The 19,237-nt window shown below is 30.2% G+C and overlaps 3 protein-coding genes across 3 annotated transcripts; all 3 read left to right on the top strand.

Annotated features, from left to right (window-relative positions):
• Positions 1-2,643: 2,643 nt before the first annotated feature.
• LOC108475435 (actin-depolymerizing factor 5-like) lies at positions 2,644-4,360 on the top strand. Its single transcript, XM_017777396.2, has 3 exons — positions 2,644-2,757; positions 2,839-3,098; positions 3,908-4,360. The coding sequence occupies exons 1-3, from the start codon at positions 2,737-2,739 to the stop codon at positions 4,056-4,058; spliced, it is 432 nt and encodes a 143-aa protein (XP_017632885.1). The 5' UTR covers positions 2,644-2,736; the 3' UTR covers positions 4,059-4,360.
• A 4,437-nt stretch (positions 4,361-8,797) lies between these two features.
• On the top strand, positions 8,798-9,419 carry LOC108474947 (subtilisin-like protease SBT1.6). The gene is made up of 2 exons (XM_017776975.1): positions 8,798-8,935; positions 9,159-9,419. The coding sequence occupies exons 1-2, from the start codon at positions 8,798-8,800 to the stop codon at positions 9,417-9,419; spliced, it is 399 nt and encodes a 132-aa protein (XP_017632464.1).
• Positions 9,420-15,019: 5,600 nt separating this feature from the next.
• LOC108474779 (proteasome subunit alpha type-7) lies at positions 15,020-17,185 on the top strand. Its single transcript, XM_017776795.2, has 3 exons — positions 15,020-15,429; positions 15,994-16,408; positions 16,799-17,185. Exons 1-3 carry the CDS (start codon positions 15,257-15,259, stop codon positions 16,964-16,966), a joined length of 756 nt encoding a protein of 251 aa, XP_017632284.1. The 5' UTR covers positions 15,020-15,256; the 3' UTR covers positions 16,967-17,185.
• Positions 17,186-19,237: the final 2,052 nt, after the last annotated feature.

Here is a 19,237-nt window from a genome sequence, read left to right as displayed (position 1 = left end):
CCAAAGTGGTACTAGGCATGTCAATTTTGGTCGGAACCGACATGGTGAGTCGGAACCGACATGGTGAATTTGAACTCCATCCCATCTTATTTTGTATGACAAAGTTAAAACTACAGTAAAAGTATTATAGATTTAAAAAAATTGAGTAAATTAATTCTTGTATATTAAATCAAAAATAAATTCAATTCTTAAGTTAAATTTTTATTCATTTTTATTATTAAAATTGATATGATTGATGAAGTAATTAGACAGTTATATGTGACGTGTTATTTGTATTTTACGTCAACATAGATTAGTTTTTAATAGTAAAAATAGATGAAGCTTTTAAAAGTAGGATCATATTGTTCTTTGATTTAACGTATGCAGATTAATTGACTCATTTTTTGAATTGAGAGAGTAAAATATAATACAATTTCAAATACATCTGTTACCAAATTTAAATTAACCCAATTGGCTCTAACTTAAAATTACTCATTAAGTATCCTCAAACGTTTTAAACTTGAAATTAATCTAAACCCCCTAAAACTCAAATCAATGAGAATGGGGAAATGGCAAACTATTTTATGAGAAAATGATTGTTAGGCTGTTCCCCTGCCTAAGTCAGCTTATACATTCTTTAGACAATTTCGTGGAAGTATTCGAGCCTGCCTAGGGATATGAAATCTTGGAATTAATGTTAAATTGTTCAGCTTTAAAATCAGTTTTATCAATTAAAAAAAGAACAAAGTTGGGGGACTGCCGGGGCAAAGAACCTGCTCGGATTTCAGGTGATTGGAGGGTACATGCACGCAATGCAAGCAAAGGCAATGGGATTCATAATGGGAATCATTCATTTTATTTTTATATAAAAAAGGGTTAATCTCAGAAAACATCCCCAAACTATTGTCTATATGTTACATTAGTCTCTAAATTTTAAAATATTTTAATTGAATCCTCAAAGTAATTAGTATTCTATCAATGAGATCCTTCTGTTAGCTTAACAGTCAATTTAGGTGTTAAACACCAGTTTAGGAACAAATGTAAAATATGCTTAAACCATATGAGTTAAATTATAAATAAATGTGTACATATTACATGAATAATTTGGATTTGATGTATTAATAAATATATAATATTAATAAAATTTAGTAAGGCTATTTCTTGTTTTAACAAGTCAAATCCAAACTGCTCATGCAATAGTTACATACATATTTACAATTATGCTCCAAGTCCAATATGAATTGATATTTAATACCCAAACTAATGGCTAGGCTAACCAAATGGTTTGATTGATATTTTACTAATACTTTTCAAGATTTCGATAAGATTGTTTTATTGTTTTGAAGTTTGAGATCAATTCAGAATTCTGATCATAGTTTGAGGATGTTTATTGCAAATTAGCCCTAAACAAAAATGCCCCAATTTTTTTTTTAGGGCCATTTTTGCTTTTGCCTTCTTTCCATCTTCACCATGGGTTTTTCTTCTACTTTTGCTTTCACGCAAAGAACACTTTTTAGCAACACAAAGATAGAGAGAAATTTGCAGTATCCAATGTGGGACCACTGTATTCTTTTTCTTACTTTGTTCATGTTTTCATTTTAATTGGTAAACTTTTCCTCACTTTACAATCTTCAAGAACTTTATTTTTTTTTGGGGGGTTGAGAATTTTGATCTACTTCTTCCCTCTTTATGCAGCCCATTGAACTGTTTTCATGCATCTTTAACCATTTTACCCATGTTGTTGAAGAGCTTAAAATGATTTAAAAAAAAGGGGTAAATTTAATTTTTGGTCTCTGAACTTGATAATTATATAAATTCGGTATTTCTATTTTTTTTTCATTTTGGTATCTAAACTTGACAGTTTTATTTTTTTCATTTTGATCTCAAAATTTGGATTTCTAAAACTTTAGAAAATATATAATTTTGTTTAATTTTTAGAATTTATATAGATTTTTAAATTTTTAAGTGATAACATGACACAATTCCAAAGTATCACGTTATCACATTTTTATTGTACAAAAATGGATCTAATTACCAAGTTCATAGTAAAAAACTAGATTACCCTAAAAATAAATATAAATGTTAAAAGATTTCAATTCTAACTCTATTAAACGCTTAAATGTAAAATTGATCCTTAAACTATATCATTTTTCCTACTTAGTTGCCTAAAGGTTTTTTGGTCAAAAGTAGTACCCAAACTATCAATTTCGTCTCATTTAACCCTAAAACATAATATCAACCAATAAAAATTTGACACGTGGCACAATATTTTGGATAAAATGATGCAAAATTGTAATTTAGTCATACTTTGTTCAACGGGAATTACTAATTACAATGGTCACCCAAAATATCACATGTGTAATTATATCCACATTCGATTACTAGGCGACTTTTCAAATATGTCCTACATATTTTGAATATACTTAATGTTAAATCTAAATGATTTAAAATTTAGAGACTAATTTAGAATCTAAACGATAATTCGAGGACATTTGGTGAATTAACCCCTAATATGTATAAACACTGGCCGCAAAACCCCCTAAAATGACAATTTGGTTTTTCCAAAACAAAACTGTTTACTCCAAACAACGTAGCTATAGAATGGGTTGAGTTGTAATTATTAGTGAACTTTAGTGGCATTTCCAAACTTATTTCTTTATATAAAGCCCCATTGCAGCTTTCAATTCTCATCACCTTAGTTTTCAACTTTCAGCGACAAAAAAAAACACCAAAGATCACTCAAACAACTCATCAACAATGGCTATGGCTTTCAAGATGGTACATCCCATTTGATTTTTTTTTTTAAATTTTCATTTTGATTATACGTAATTAATTCGATTCGGGTTTATGTTATTATAGGCTACGACCGGGATGTGGGTCGCCGATGAGTGCAAGAACTCATTCATGGAGATGAAATGGAAGAAAGTGCATCGATACATAGTGTTCAAGATCGACGAAAAATCGAAGCTGGTGACCGTCGACAAGGTCGGCGGTGCCGGCGAAAGCTATGATGATTTCGCAGCCTCGTTGCCCACCGATGATTGCCGATATGCAGTGTTCGATTTCGATTTCGTCACCGTTGATAATTGCCGGAAAAGCAAGATCTTCTTCATTGCATGGTTCGTTGCCTTTCCTACACTCCGTTGCTAATTGTTTTCTTTACAATATTTTAATGTCACTAAAAGACAAATTGACCGTTTTATCCTTTATAAAATGAGAATTTAATTATTTATACAAGGGTAACATGGTATATTTGGCACATCTAAAAAATAAGCAAATAATTTAGGTTTTGATTACCATTATTTTTGGGTAGGTATCAATAATGGTAGATTTGATAAATAATAAGAATCTATGCATCTTTTATTATTCTTTAGGAAAATATTTTATTAGAAATAATTATGCCAAGTGAAATATAAAAGTTAAATTTTGAAGTTTAATTTTAAAAATTTAGCAAATTTTCAATTGGATCAAATAATAAAAGATTTAAATTAAAAATTTAATTGAAAACAATCTCGAATTTAATTTCTGAATAATTTTTTGAACAATCTTATTGTAAATTTTGATCATATCTGCTCTTTTTGACACAATGTCTAGAACTATCCATAATCTCTTCCTAGCCCCATAATCTCTTCCTAGCCCATAAATAAGAGGATAATCAGTAATTTTGAACAATTTTTACTACCTTTAAATGATAAATAAAAATTAATTAATAATAAAAATATATAGTGATTTAGTAAGATTTGGAATGGTGATTGATCACCATTCACCAAGTCAACACTTGTACCTTTTTTCAATTTTATTTTGTTTTGTTTTATTAATGCGAGGACAAACTTGCATGCCAACCAATGGATTGATGGTCCAAAACCATTTAATTAAAGACAATAAAAATGGTGGGATTTATTTATTAATTTATTTTATTTAATTTTAGGTCCCCAACAGCATCAAGGATAAGAGCAAAAATGTTGTATGCAACATCAAAAGATGGGCTAAGGAGAGTGCTTGATGGCATCCACTATGAAGTTCAAGCAACTGATCCAACTGAGATGGGGATGGATGTTATTAAGCATAAAGCTTATTAGAACACTAATTATAATACGGTGAAAATTAATTTTCTGGAGATTCGACGTTCGTGATTATTTCTCTTAACAATGTCGTGTCTTTGAGGTTTAAATTTGAGTTTTTTTTTAAGAGTATAATGTATCTTACAACTGCAATCCTTGTTACTGTATAAATCATGTTTATCAACTTCTTACTTTTAATCACTCGATGTGCTTTTTTAAAAAAATACTTTTTTGCCTAGATTCTTTAACACCTTTTGTAATCTAATCCTCTAATTTGTAATAATATTTTGATGTTGAATGCGTGCTAATTTGAGGACAAAGTAGCCATCACTTCCACCTTTTTCCTTCTTCTTTTTAATTTCCTTTTATTTTGGGTTTTATTCAAGACTTGATACATTGTTTTTATGGTTATCAGATTGGCTTACTTTGATTTTCATAATTTTTGGATATTTTAGTTCATAATAGTTTTGAATTTGGGATGTTTCGACTTCTATTATTTTGGGTTTGGATCATTTAGAGCTTGGGTTTTTTAAACTTGAAACTTGAGTTTTTATTTAGTTGATTTGTTTCAAATTTCGAGTTCAGATCATTTCGAGTTTAGGTTTTAGATTTTGATGATTTGAGTTTAAGGCTCTCTTTTTTTGTTGAGTCATTTTAGGTTTAGATCATTTCGGGTTTCAATCATTTTGGGTTATTTGTTTGGATCATTTTGAGTTTATATTATATCAAGTTCTGGTCAATTTAAATTCTAGTTGTACCTATTTGAGGGTTGTTGACTTTTTATGATGTTACTATTTTTTTGGCCAAATATTGGTTAAATATTTAATGCACTACAATGCATAAAATTACACACTATTGGTATATTAGATAATAACATATTATCTAAATTTTTTAGTACAACTCACTCACACAGTCACAAATACATCACTAGCAAACAATTCCTATGATTCCTAAACAATATATCATTATCTATTTTTTTAAAATAACTTCATTTAACTTCAAATTTAACAATACATCATTATCTAATTTACAATAAATAAAATTATAAGCTTTCATCCATCAAATATAAATTCCTTTTATTTATTGCTAGAGTTGTGTGACCCAAATCTCGTTTGATTTGGCCTGAAAAGTTCGAGGTGCAAATCAGTTAAAGAAATAAAATAGATAGACAAAATTAGAGATTTGTGGGGCGAAGGTCTCAGTGTTGTTTAACCCTTAAAAATTGTGCCTAGCCGAAAATCTCTAGTATTGTTGTTTCTCAACATTAGTGAATTTTTTCTACTCTGCCTGTGATTTTTCTCAATAAGAATTTTTACACGTAAAATCTATATATTCTTATTGCTTTGGGATCATTCCTACCGTCATTATTGACGTATATTATAACATGTATATATATATATATAAATATAATCTTAATTAGCACCACTAAAATTGGATCAACTTATTCTTTCAATGGAACCACCAATTGACCCCATGGGTTTCCCACCTTTTTCCAATTTTATTAATAAAGTACTAACCCTAAGTAAGCTCTAAGAATTTCATGTTGGCTATCAAACCCTAAATTGGGATGATCTCCTTTAGCAAAAATTGTTCATTTTTGGGATAATAATAATAATCCTTTTCTTTAGATACAATACAATGCTAACCTCTACAAGCTTTGCCAAATACTAGAAAAATGAGATTGCAAAAGTGTGAGCAACATCAACCTTTATGGTGATAGGTAAGGCTAACCCTTCAATTCTTTGATTAGGGACATGCTATTACATCAACCAAAAAAAAAAAAAAAAAAGCTGGACAATTTAAAGTAGTCAATTACTAGAAGAAATATGGCATTTACAGTGCCATAGGAAAATGAAATAATTTTTAGTAGACCCCAAATTTTCCCAGCTCATCACACCCACAAACATAATGGATTGGATTGGTGATTAGTCTTATCAGGTAATGATTTTAATCGTGGAAGTGTTAGAGGTAAGAGGGATATGACGAATTTTGAAAAAATTAGATTTTTCTGATTATAAAACAGATATGTAGAATACTTTGATTATATCGAAAATGTTATAATTAAAGGTTTTTGACCGATTGTTGTGTAGGAAGAGTAATTCAAATCTTTCTATTAGCCTACTCGTTAAGCTTAGGCATTAAATTTTTAATTTGGGTATGATGTGAATAATATAAAAACATGATCAAATTTCAAACATATCTATACCCGTTACATTAACAACTTGTATCTAATGTGTAAAAGAAAAATAGACTCTGTTATTAAAATTTATAGTTCATGTTATAGGTACGCATGTGTTTAAAATTTAACCCAGTATTTTAAATATGATTAATATTCTATTTGAGTTAACATTTAGCAACTAAGCTGAGGACTAGACTAACAAAAGGACTTGAATGAAATGATATTAATAATTTAAAATTTTAATTAAAATCATAATTTGAAAATGTGTTTTGAAATTAATCCTAAAACCCAATCATATTGTTCTAGAGTTCCAAAACTTCCAAATGCACATAAATTTCAACATTTAATATTATTACAGCTATTAGAAAAAGGCATGAAGACCTCATTATTCATGGGAAGATGGAAATGAATGTAATGGGGCCATATTTATAATTACCTCAAAATAATCATGGCTTGGCCCCTAACACCTAGTGAACATTGTTGTTTTTGTTTTATCTATTTGTCTTATCAAACTTTATATATATATATATATATATATATATATATATATATATATATATAGAATGATGAAAAGCATTAAATTTTAAAAAATAATTGATATAAAAAATAGAATGTGATTTTGGTTAAAATGGTAAAATTGAAATAATAAAATTTTAATTTATTGGGTTTCAATTTATCATGTGTAGTTATTTTTTCTAAATTTTACACAAAAGTATAAAAATAAAAATAATCTCAAAATAATATTTGTTATTTTATAAAAATAATTGATTTTAGTAATTTCATAATTGAGTTGATACTTGATTGATATGTGATACTAGTTCAGTTAACCCTTTAAATAATAGTGTATATATATATATATATATATATATATAATTCACTTAAATTAGTCTAATTTTTCTATTATTTTTCTTATAATTAATATTTAACGCTTTTATAGTTAAATTTATCAATATAATTGTATATATTTATTCATAAAATAAATAATTAGAAAATTTTAATTTTTTAAAATTTCATGTACATAATCTACATAAATAAAAATTATTGTACAAAATTATTGAAAAAGATAAAATTATAGCAGTTAGGTGGCCTTGATTTTTGGCTATAGATGATGGATAAAGTTTGTGAATTCAATGATATAGAATCTTTTTTTCTTTTGCTTTTATTTCAATTAGACGAATCATTCTCTCTTAATTCATTGAGGATAGGAGAATAGATGAAATTGTAGGGTCAACACGTGCCTCCTGAGTATTGATTTGCCTGCATGATGGCACGAATTCATTAGGTGTAAACTCGTAAAGGCAGACTATATGGTTCGGCTAACTATATATTTATAAAGGTCAAAAGGGTCGGGTCGGCTTTAAGCGGATAGCTAGTCGGAAATGACAAACATCATAACAATAAGAAGCTTTGTTTTTAAGTTTAAATATAAAGAGTTTATGAGATTACTTTTTTTTTTCTTTTCAATTAGTTAAATTGATTTTGGTTTAAATGGCAAGGAGAAGAGGTGGTGATGGTGGGAGAGATGGAAAAGAAGGTGAAGACAAAGGATAGGGGAAAAGAGAGGAAGGAGAAAATTGTTGGGATGAGAGATAGTGTATTTTCAGAAATGAATGAATCTATCTTATACTGTGGTTATCTTTGATTGGTCAATTGGTCCCTTCCAAAATCTTTATTGGATAAGAATGTGACATAATCTAGGTGACAATGGATGATTGTCTTGTCAGAATGGTCCAACTGGTAAAGATAATTGTCCTGCGTGTTCCTTAAGTCTTGGTAAAACAATGTCAATAACAAAATTGGACTAATAAAGCTAGGTGAGAGTCGGAGATAACTTTATGGCGATAGAAAATGTAACAATTCAAATAATTTTTTATGTTTATATAAAATTAAATAAGATAATTTTTTTCGATTGTTCCGATCTGATTAAAAGTCTAATAAACTATGAAACAATAAAATTTACACAAAGAATTATTTGATTTAATGATCAACGAATTAAGCAACATGTTAGAATTGAATGGAAAATTAATGTTGGCCATCAAGCTATTTGTATTCACATACTGAATTGTTATTATTATATCTATCAAGGACCTGAATGCGAAAATTTAGCTTAATTCAGAATTCAATTAGACTCAATTTAGTTTATTTATAAAAATGCAACAACGATGTTAGATTCAGAAAATGATCCAAATAAAAATTATCTAAATTTAAAATAATCCAAATTCAAAATGATTCAAATAAGTAATCTAACATAATCCAATCCGAAAAAATTGTTTGACATATTCATTGTCATACAAATTAAGAAATGTCTATCAGCGCACACATCCTCATGAGCGTATGATTTATCGGCAAATCCAACGGCCACTATTGACGTTAAGGGTACCAGCATTGGTATCAAGCCGACGCCAATTGTGGCTTCATTTTCAGGGAGAGGACCTAATTGGTTTAACCCTGAAATTCTTAAACCCAAATTGATTGCTCCAAGGGTTAACATTTTCACCGCTTGGACCGGTGTTGTTGGTCAGACCGGGTTAGCCTTCAATAAAAGAAAACCAAGTTCAATTTTCAATCAGTAACTTCCATGGCTTGCCCTCATGGTAGTTGTGCGGCTGCGTTGATTAAACCGGTACACCTCAATTGGTGTCCGGCAGTTATTCGATCGGCTATGATGACTACCGCAAGTATAATCGATAATAAGAATCAGTCGATGATTGACGAAGTAATTAGGAAGTGATCAACTCTATACGAATTTGGTTCGGGGCATCTAAACCTCAATCGTGCAATGGATACCGGACTTATTTATGACATTACAAACAAACGATTATAAAAACATTGTGTGTCCTACTGGTTATAATTCGAAATTGGTTCAAGTCATTACGCGACCGCCAGCAGTTTGTCCAATGAAAAAGAAGCTATTACCTGAGAATCTCAATTACCCTTAGCTTGTTGCATCGTTTCCAACCATATCAAAGTGTCCAACAAACGGAACATTCATTAGGACCACGACGGATGTGGGTGAGGCAAACTCAATTTACATTGCGAATATCGTGGCCCCGAAAGGGGTGACTGTGAGGGTGGAGTCGGCGAAGTTGGTGTTCACACCAACGGTGAAGAAGAGGAGCTTTTTGGTGATCGTAACAGCCGATAGCAAGCATTTGGTGGTGGATGATGTTGGAGTCATTGTCTTAGATATATGGGAATAAGCAATGATTGCTTGTTTTTCTTTCATAGAATGTTGCAAGAGTATTGAGAAGGGGTCTAAAGAGTTTGGTGAGTTTATTGAAAAATGCAAATTGATTGACTTAGTTAGTGGGCGGAAATTTCACATGGTTTGGACCGGAGTGTAAGCGCAGCAGATTGGATAGATTTCTGATTGAGGAAGATTGGATGACTTATTTTAAGGATCTTCAGCAGCAGGGGCTTAACAGATCCATATCGGATCATATCCCAATCTTCTTGTGTAATGAGTCGATTGATTGGGGGCCTCGACCTTTTAAGTTTATAAATGCGTGGTTTAAAAAGAAAGATTGTATGTGCTTGATTGAGAAGGAATGGTCAGGTTTGCGTTGTTTCAATAGGAAAATGGCAGTGAAATTGAGAAAATTGAAGGGGATTCTGAAGAAATGGAATGTGGAGGATGGTAATAAATTGGAAAAAAGAATTATCGAAAGCGAGAGCAGAATAAAGGAGATGGACGAAATTAGTGAAAAAAGAGAGTTGACAGTGAAGGAATTGGAGGAACTGAAACATCTGAACACTGAGTTGTGGGATGCAGTAAGATTCAAAGAATCCATTTGGCGGCAGAAATCAAGGATGACTTGGTTAAAAGAAGGGGATGCTTATAGCGCTTTTTTCCATAGAGCAGTGAAAATCAAAGCGAAAAGGAGAATGGTTTTTAGTCTAAGAATTGGGGACCGTTGCTTGAAAGAGCCAAAGGAAATGAAAGAGGGGTTGTATAATTATTTCAAAAGTTACTTCAATTTTTTCAGTGTAAGTTTATTGATGGATTTTGGGGGAGAATCTTCAAGTGGTGGGAGGAGGTATGGAAGCCGGTGGAAGGCTTTTCGGATTTCTTTATCTTATGTAACAACGTGCGTATGAATGCCTTTAGGAAACATTTATGGTTAATTGCTATAGCAGCAGCTTGTTGGACAATTTGGCTAGCAAGAAATGGTATGATTTTCGATAAAAAGAGAGTTTACATGGAAAACTTGGTGTTTCTATAAAAAATGAGAGCGTTGCTGTGGATTAGATCTATCCATGATGAAATTTTATTGCAGGAGGATCTTTGGTGGATTTCTCCACTCAAGTGTCGGGTAGAATCTGTTAGATCCAATTCCGCCATGTTCTGTTGGAGGTCCCCTCCTGCTGGTTGGTTAAAATTTAACATATGTGGGATTGAGCTTGAAAATAAAGCAGGGTGTGGGGGAGTCTTGAGAGATATGGAGGGGGTGGCTAGAGCTATTTTCTCTGGTAATATTTGTGCAAATAATGCTGAGGAGGCAGAGATTGGTGCTGTGAAGATTGCTTTAGAGGTTTTTATAGCAATGAATTGGAAACCAAAAGAGTCTCTTTTTATTGAAGTTGGTTCTTTGGTGGCTTTTTCGTGGTGTGTTAACAAGGTGTCGAGGCATTGGTCGCTTAATTCAGTTTTTGCAGATATTGAGAGATCCATGATGAAGATGGGGAATTCTGTCTTCTCATTGGCAGATAGAAATGGTAATGGTATGGCGTTTTCATTGGCGATGACGGGGGTTAACCGGATGCAAATGTTTAAAGCTTGGTGGTGATGTGTTAGTTTTTAAGAATTAGCAGGTTTTTGGTTGTTTTTGTACTGTGTTTTTTATTCTGCATCTGCTGTAGTTTCTGGTTTTTGGTTGCTACTCTGTTCTTTTGACAGTGTAGCTGGAATGTAGCAAAAAAAAGAATGTTATGTTGTAGCCTTTTGAGGTTTTGTCTTGTACAACGCCGAGATCCTTAACTTATTACCTTACTTTGTGAGTTTGGACAAGGATGAAGGCGTGAAACTAAGAATTTGATATTGAGAGCTAAAATAAAAATTTAAAATTTCCGGGAACCAAAGGTAAAAAAAATTGTTTAATTAAATTAAATGCTTGATTAGGAGTGAACAAAACTCGATTCGAAAAATTAAAAAAGATATCGAATTTCGAGTTATTCGAACTATTCAAGTCTCGATTCGAGTTTCGAGTTCGAGTCCAATTGAATTGAATTTCACAATTCGAATAACATGTTGGTGTAAATACTCTTTTGATCCCTATCAACATTGAAAATAAGCAAAGCGGTCTCTCTCTCAACAAAAAAAAAAAATTAAAATTTATGAATATTTTAAAATTTATATTTTAAAAATATATAAAAATTCTAAAAATTCTTTAAATATTTTAAAATTTTCTAAAATAATAATTTTAGGGACCTAATTAATAATTCAAATTTATCATACTCAAGTATCTTATTTTTTTAATATTTTGCTTTGAATTTTTTTCAAATATATATGGTTTCAAATTTATATGCTTTAACATGGAATTAGTCATACTGTAACAATATTTTTATTTGACATGTTTAATCTTTTAAATTTAACTCAAATAATTTCACTCGATTCGACTCGACTTGAATTTCATTTTACTCGACTTGATTCAAAAAAATTTCAAAATTAAGTTTGGATGATAAAATAGGACTCGTGAACTCGATTAATTTAAAAAATTTTTACTCGATTCGATCAAATGCTCACTCCTAGTTATACCTAACAAAACAAACAATATCCCATTTAATCACAGAGGCCAAGACACTTACTTGACCCCTAGTTATACCTTAAATTGGGTTTTGTGATTTTGTTAGCCTTTGTATCATACTAGACATTAGTGACAATTGTTGTAAATCGTTTTATGAAATAAAATGTTTAATAAAAAAAAAAGGTGGGTCGTACTTGTACAAAATTAAATTTGTACTCACCTAATTAACCAATATTACATATTGCACTACTAAAAAAAACTAATATTCAAACTTTGAAGATAATATTATTGGTAAAAACAATCAAAAACTCTAAAAAAATTAATTTCCGAAATCGACATAAAACATACCTTTAACAATTATGTTTTTCATCGACACAACCATTCAAAAAAAACACCATATTTGTCACTCTAATGTGTTTTTCCTACACACCATCTTCATTACAGTTTACAACAATCCATGAACACTTCAAAAACTCAAACCCAATTCAAAATTTTCATTACAAACAATCTTACAACTCCCAAAATTATGCCAACATATCCCTCCTTTACAAGTTTTAGACCGAACCGAACCCGGTTCGCAATGAAGAACAGACCGAAACCGAATAGCTATCGCCAAATCAACAAGAAGTGCAGCAAATACAACAATGGAGGACAAAGTAACAGAGTAAACAAGAAGAGTAATGGTAGGGCATTTCCCTTGTATAGGCCAAAATTTAATGAAATCCATGAACTTCAACAACAATATAGTAAAAACCCAAAGGTGGTTCCAATTGGCTGCAAGTGAATCAGATACCCTCATTGCTATGTGTGCAAGTACAAGCAAAAACAATATGACTAGCAGCATTTATGTATATATAGATATATGTATGTAGTGTGCATTAATGAGAGGGTTGAAGCTAGAAGGGATTGGAAGACTCTAGCTAGGCAAGGTTGTAGATTCGTGTGGATGTGGTGAAATGGAGTTGGTGCCAACCTGGGTGAGGTTTTATAATGGGTATTGCAATGGCGGCCGACTTTTAGACTTGAAAAGGGATGTGGTGGCACGTGAATCTGAGGCATGTCCACTAGTTATAACTTGTAAACGATTGAAGCAAAAGAGGATAATGGTAGGGAATTAAATCTGGACCGAATTTAGGGTAATTTAGGAGTTACGTGATTGGAGATTGAGATAAATTTTAAAAAATAGGGGTAAAATTTAAAAAAAAATTGTATTAAAATGGTTTAAATTAAAATTTAAACTTTTGAAAAGGGTCAGAATTGTAATTGTCTTATTTAAGTAAAAGCTAAAAGGGACTAAATTGAACAATTGACATTTAGGAGGCACTATAATCATAATTATACCATTGAGTCAAGGTGAAAGTAAGAACAGACCGACCAATTGAATTAAAAATTATTGGTTCAATCGATCATAAGCAAATCTGGCGAGATAAGTAGGGACCTTAGCCCCCTCAAATAAAAAATATATATCCTTTAGTCCCTTATGGTAAAATTATACTTTGGTTCATACAAAAATGAAAATAAAATATAAATTATAAGTCAATAAAAGATAAAATTATACTTTAACCTTAAAAAAAAAACTGTAATTCAATTTTAGCCTCCTAATTTTTTTTATTTAAATTTCGCTCCTGCAACCTATAAGATTGACAAAAGTGCGAACTAGTGCAAAATCAATTGAATCAAGTAAAAACGGTTTTCAATAGTTTGAACTAAACTAGTTTAAATATTTAATTCTTTTTATAATTTATAAAATAAATATTTATATTTATATTTTTAATTTTCTTCATTTTTTTTTATTTTATTCTAAAATTTAAAATAATATATAACAATTGAACCGACAATTAAACCAAAAATTATTGATATAACCGATTCAACAATCGATCTTATTCTTAAAACATCGAATAATAACAGTCAATATCTCATTTAATTATATGGCTCAAATTCTTCTCGGCATTGAATTGAAGCTGCAACCCTATAGAAATGGAGATGTTTTCTGTTTTTGTTGAAGATACTGTTTTCAATATTGGATCAAATTGATTAGATCAAAAACCGAACACGATATTAATCTAGAATAAAGGATTGAATCGATTTTGTCTGTTTTTTAATATTTTCCTTTAATACTTCAATTGAACTAAACAACAAGATGTATTCAATTACAAATCCGATTCTGAAAATCTGAAGAAAAGACCCAAGTTATGAATGTGATGGCATTTAAAGGGTGATAGATTTTGAAAGATACTCTTGCAGATAAGATACATTTGAAGCCTTCACAATCCAGAACTATCCATTCCTAACATTAACTTCATCAAATCGCTATTCGATTATAATTTAATTTTTATTTTCATTTTTTGTGTCTAGATTATAATTTTTTAGAATGATTTTATTTTAGTTTTCATTTTTTGTTGTCAAGACTTTTTATTGTCACAATTCTCAAAAAAAATCTTTTAGTAATGTCGATTGATATCGATATTGTTACCAATACAAGAGGACGTGGGTTTGAATATGTTAAAGCTCATTGTCCTCTTATTTAAGGGTTGAAGAGAAGAGGCTATGAGTAGTTTTAAGTATTGTATAAAAAAGAGCAAATATAATCAGAATTTAATCTCTTAATAATTTTAGTTTTTTATAAATAAATCCAAAGAGTTCAGTAAACATTACCTCGTAAATTTAAAATTGAATTCCTTCCTAAAATGATAGAAATTATTTAGTTCCCTGAAAATGATAAAATCATAAATTAATACATAATAAAATTATATTTTAATTTCTCAAAAGTTTTTGGATTTGCCTAAAGAAAATAGCAAACTGATATAATATTACACATGCGGTGATGTTTGCTATATAATATTTTGAAAATAGCATAATTAAATTGAACGAATTTAGCAGTTATCATTTGATTAGAATTGAAATTTTAAAATATGAAAAGTATAGAGACTAAAAATAACTAAATTAAAGTATAAGGTATAAATTCAAAACGCACACATAATATAGGAACAAATAGCAAAATTTAACCAAAAAAAAAAGAACAGAAAAGCAAGTAAAATAAAACGTCGGCGTTCTGATGATTTTCATTGTACACTTTGTCTTCATGGCTGTCTTGTTCCCCAAGTTCTTTCAGTCAAAAACACAGTCCCTCTCTTTACATTTTTCGAAACATCAGATCGCAAATCAAAAACCAAACCGATCCTTCAACACAATCTTTGTCTTGTGTTCGAAAAATAGACCAAACAAAGTACCGAAATTGAACGAAAAAAAAAAAAAGCGTAATTATCACTGGGAAAAAGCTTTAACGAAAAATCATGGCGAGATATGATCGAGCAATTACTGTTTTCTCCCCCGATGGTCATTTATTCCAAGTGGAGTACGCTCTTGAAGCCGTCCGTAAAGGTAACGCCGCCGTCGGAGTTCGCGGCACTGATATCGTCGTCCTCGGTGTCGAGAAAAAATCCGCCGTCAAGCTCCAAGATTCCAGGTACTGAATTTCCTTTTAAATGAGCTTATCATCTCAAATAAGGATTTCTTTTAGGTTGTCAACTGAATATTTTATGTTAATTTATCGAAATTCATTCATAATTTGTTTAATTTCCTTAATTATCATTTCTAGTTTGAAACATTCTAATTTAGTCCCGTATCGTACCGATCAGTGTTGATTAGCTTTAGCGTTGAATGTAAGCTTAATTTGAGTGTTTTGGGGGCCAAATGATAATTTACCATTTTGGGATAATTTTATCTTTGTATGTACTTGTTAATTTATAATTTTAAAGGGATTAAACCGAAAATCATCTTTGAGGGCCAAATGGTAATTTATCATTTTGGGCGGTCAGCGCCCTTGCTTGCCCCTCGGTGCCATCTCTATTTAGACCGATGGATCAAAAGTCGGTAATTTTACCAATTCAACCACTGGTCGGATTTTGAAAACATTAACTATTTCCTATAGGTGCAATTAACTCTTTTATATATGATTTTGAATGGTTGTAATAATGGGATTTTGAAATTATAAGCTCAGTATAATTTTTTTTCTTATTTGTACTAACAGAAGTGTTAGAAAGATTGTGTCCTTGGATGATCACATTGCTCTGGCTTGCGCGGGTTTAAAAGCCGATGCTCGAGTCTTGATCAATAGGGCTCGAATCGAATGTCAAAGTCATAGGCTTACAGTTGAGGAGCCTGTAACTGTCGAATATATAACACGATACATTGCCGGTTTGCAACAGAAGTATACGCAAAGTGGCGGTGTTAGACCGTTTGGTCTCTCGACGTTGATCGTTGGCTTTGATCCCTATACTGGCGTTCCTTCTCTTTACCAGACCGATCCATCCGGAACATTTTCGGCTTGGAAGGCTAATGCAACTGGGAGAAACTCCAATTCGATGAGGGAGTTTCTCGAGAAAAATTATAAAGAAACTTCCGGACATGAAACGATCAAGTTAGCGATCCGTGCTTTGCTCGAAGTAAGTGTTTGCTTTTCATATGTGATTACTGCAATTGTAACTTGATATTGATATGATTAGGTTTTGTATTCCATAGCTCCACGTATGGAGGATCAGTTTCCTCTTTAATCTAACGTGTAGGGATTATTTTGCTCATTTTTTGAGTAAAAGAAGCAAAATACAATTCTTCTCCTAGTACAAATACCCCCACGATACTTTTACCTCTGTTATGCAGTTTGTGTATTGAATTTGTTGAGTGACGATGGTGAATGCATTAGTGTTTGCCAATGGTTGATGATCGCGTTCGGGCGAAATAAAACGTCTCGCATAATTCATTAATGCATTATGTTTGTTGTTTCGGTTTATCTTCGAATGAGAACATATGTGGTTTTCCTTTCGCTTAACAATTAGGTCGTCGAGAGCGGGGGAAAGAACATCGAAGTTGCCACAATGACGAAGGAGCATGGACTGCGGCAACTAGAAGAATCCGAAATCGATGCCATCGTTGCCGAGATTGAAGCGGAGAAAGCAGCTGCAGAGGCTGCAAAGAAGGCCCTGGCCGCCCCTAAAGAAACCTAGTTTGATATCGGATATCTCTCCGATCGCCCCAGCTTGTGTCCTTTCATTAGTTTGCATCATGCTTTTGTTTATAGGGCTTGATTGTTGTTACAATTAGAGACTAATATATATATATATATATATATATATGTATCAATCCTTTTTGGGTTTAATTGTGGTTTTAGTACTTTGTTATGCTTAAATTTTTAAATTTAATCATTTTACTTTAATTTGATATAATTTGGTTGGATATTATTACCTCAATGTTAGTAACATCGTGAGTATTTAAAGCATTTGGTTGACATATAAAGGTTAAAATATGCTTTTAGTCCTTATATTTCTATAAAATTTGAGATTTAGTCAATGTCTTTTAAAAGTTAAAAATTCATTCTCTTACTTTTTTAATTTAAAATCTTAGTCTAATTATGATCGTCACTAGTAGTTGTCAACTTAGCATTTATTCTATTATCAATCATATAGCGATATAGCGTATCACATGAGACCAGTTAATTAATATGTCAAATTGACAAATTCTGACAGAAAATAATTACAATTTTAATAATTGAACTGTGATTTTTAAATCAAAATAGTTGAAGGCCTTAATTCTAGCTTTTTAAATATAGAGACTAAATCTTAAATTTTGTCGAGATACAAAACTAATAACATATTTTAACCACACATAAATTTATTATTGGTTTAACATGATCGAATCGAATTTTCACGTGACTAAAATAAATTCATGTCATCATTTTTTATTTTAAAAATATCATATGATTTAATTTAACAAATGGCTTTTTGAGGATTTACCAATTAAACTTTAATTATTAAATAAAAAATATAGTAAAATTAGATTTTAAATGAGAATTGAGCTTTTACATTTCAAATAAACAATCATATAATCACATGTAAATTATCAACATGTTAAATTTTAATATAATATAAATTATTAATATATAAAAAATTATGTATTTGATTTTACATATAGTAGTAGATATACTTATGAGTCGGATTAGATTAGATTTATTTGTGATATTAACACATTTTGTACTTATCTAAGCCTAACTTAAATATAAGCTTCAACGTTTTCCCAATTTTGCTCGTATTTATAAATGATTAATCCAAGTCCGTTTTAAGTTGACTCACATTCAAAAAATTTTTGTTTAATTAAAATTTTAAATATAAATAATTTAATAATTTTTAATGTTTAAATTATAGTATTGTATATTATTATAGTTTTAATTTTATGGATTACAAATTACAAAAAAATATAATATAATATACTACAAATTTAAAAAAAGAGGTCAAGTCGGGTTGACTTGAACCTTAAATGTTTAAGCTCGAGCCTCATCCAAAATTTAAATGATCTAATTTCTTTTGCGTCAATTCATTTTTCGACACCTCAAATTTACTAAATAAAAGTTTTTCAATAAATAATTATTTTTTAATTAATACTGAGCTGATTATTAAAGGAGAAAAAGAAACTCATGGAAGCTTTTGATGTCTCTACCAAACACCTTTGAAAAAGAAGCAAAGAAATTATAAAAGTGATGGTGAAATGTGAATTATGGAGAAGTGACTCATTTTTCTTCAAGTGAGGTGTCATTCATATATATATATATATATATATATATATGGATGGTCTAATTAGATAATGATCTATAATTTGGAGTAGTTAAGTACAATTATCAATATAATCGTAAGTAAAAATATCGTGGAAGTCTCTATATTAGAAATTAAATTACATTTTTTATTTAAAAATATATAAATTAGTCTATATATTAGATTAAAAAGCAAATTTATTTAATTTTTTTAAAATTTTTAGAAACTGGTGTGTCTGATAGAATAACTAGATGTTATATGTATTGTATCACGTGTATTTCATGTTGATGTACAAGGACCAATTTTTAACAATATAAATAGATGAAATTTTTAGCAGAATGATTAACTTACTTTTTGATCTAACGTATATGTATTAATTTACTCATTTTTTAGTAGAGAGGACAAAATACATTTTGGCTCCTAGTACAAAAACCTCTACAGTATTTTTAGATCACAAGTATAATTATAAATTACAAAGAACTAATATCTGATCAACTAAAACTAAAATAACTCAGTATAAAGCATCTACTCAAAATAAATTTTAAACTCAGAATAATCTAAACACTTGAAAGTCTCGACTTTCACTTTGTTAATACTACCAAAATCTTATCGACTAATAATCTATAATTCGAAATGAAAATTGATAAATTTATGTTTAAAATTTTTAAATTGATATTATATAGAAAAATCTTA

This window comes from Gossypium arboreum, chromosome 3, assembly GCF_025698485.1.
Source record: "Gossypium arboreum isolate Shixiya-1 chromosome 3, ASM2569848v2, whole genome shotgun sequence".
Taxonomy (NCBI): Eukaryota; Viridiplantae; Streptophyta; class Magnoliopsida; order Malvales; family Malvaceae; genus Gossypium; species Gossypium arboreum.
Note: the sequence above shows the minus strand (reverse complement) of the source record. Positions and strands in the feature narration are given on the sequence as shown.

Excerpts from the sequence above, each read along its gene's own strand:
- LOC108475435 (XM_017777396.2), top strand. The coding sequence starts at position 2,737 with ATGGCTATGGCTTTCAAGATG. Across the intron at positions 2,758-2,838 it reads TGGCTATGGCTTTCAAGATG|GCTACGACCGGGATGTGGGT; the intron begins GTACATCCCATT and ends ATGTTATTATAG. Across the intron at positions 3,099-3,907 it reads AAGATCTTCTTCATTGCATG|GTCCCCAACAGCATCAAGGA; the intron begins GTTCGTTGCCTT and ends ATTTAATTTTAG.
- LOC108474947 (XM_017776975.1), top strand. The coding sequence starts at position 8,798 with ATGGCTTGCCCTCATGGTAGTTGTGCGGCTGCGTTGATTAAACCGGTA. Across the intron at positions 8,936-9,158 it reads ATCAGTCGATGATTGACGAA|CTTGTTGCATCGTTTCCAAC; the intron begins GTAATTAGGAAG and ends AATTACCCTTAG.
- LOC108474779 (XM_017776795.2), top strand. The coding sequence starts at position 15,257 with ATGGCGAGATATGATCGAGCAATTACTGTTTTCTCCCCCGATGGTCAT. Across the intron at positions 15,430-15,993 it reads GTCAAGCTCCAAGATTCCAG|AAGTGTTAGAAAGATTGTGT; the intron begins GTACTGAATTTC and ends TTGTACTAACAG. Across the intron at positions 16,409-16,798 it reads CGATCCGTGCTTTGCTCGAA|GTCGTCGAGAGCGGGGGAAA; the intron begins GTAAGTGTTTGC and ends CTTAACAATTAG.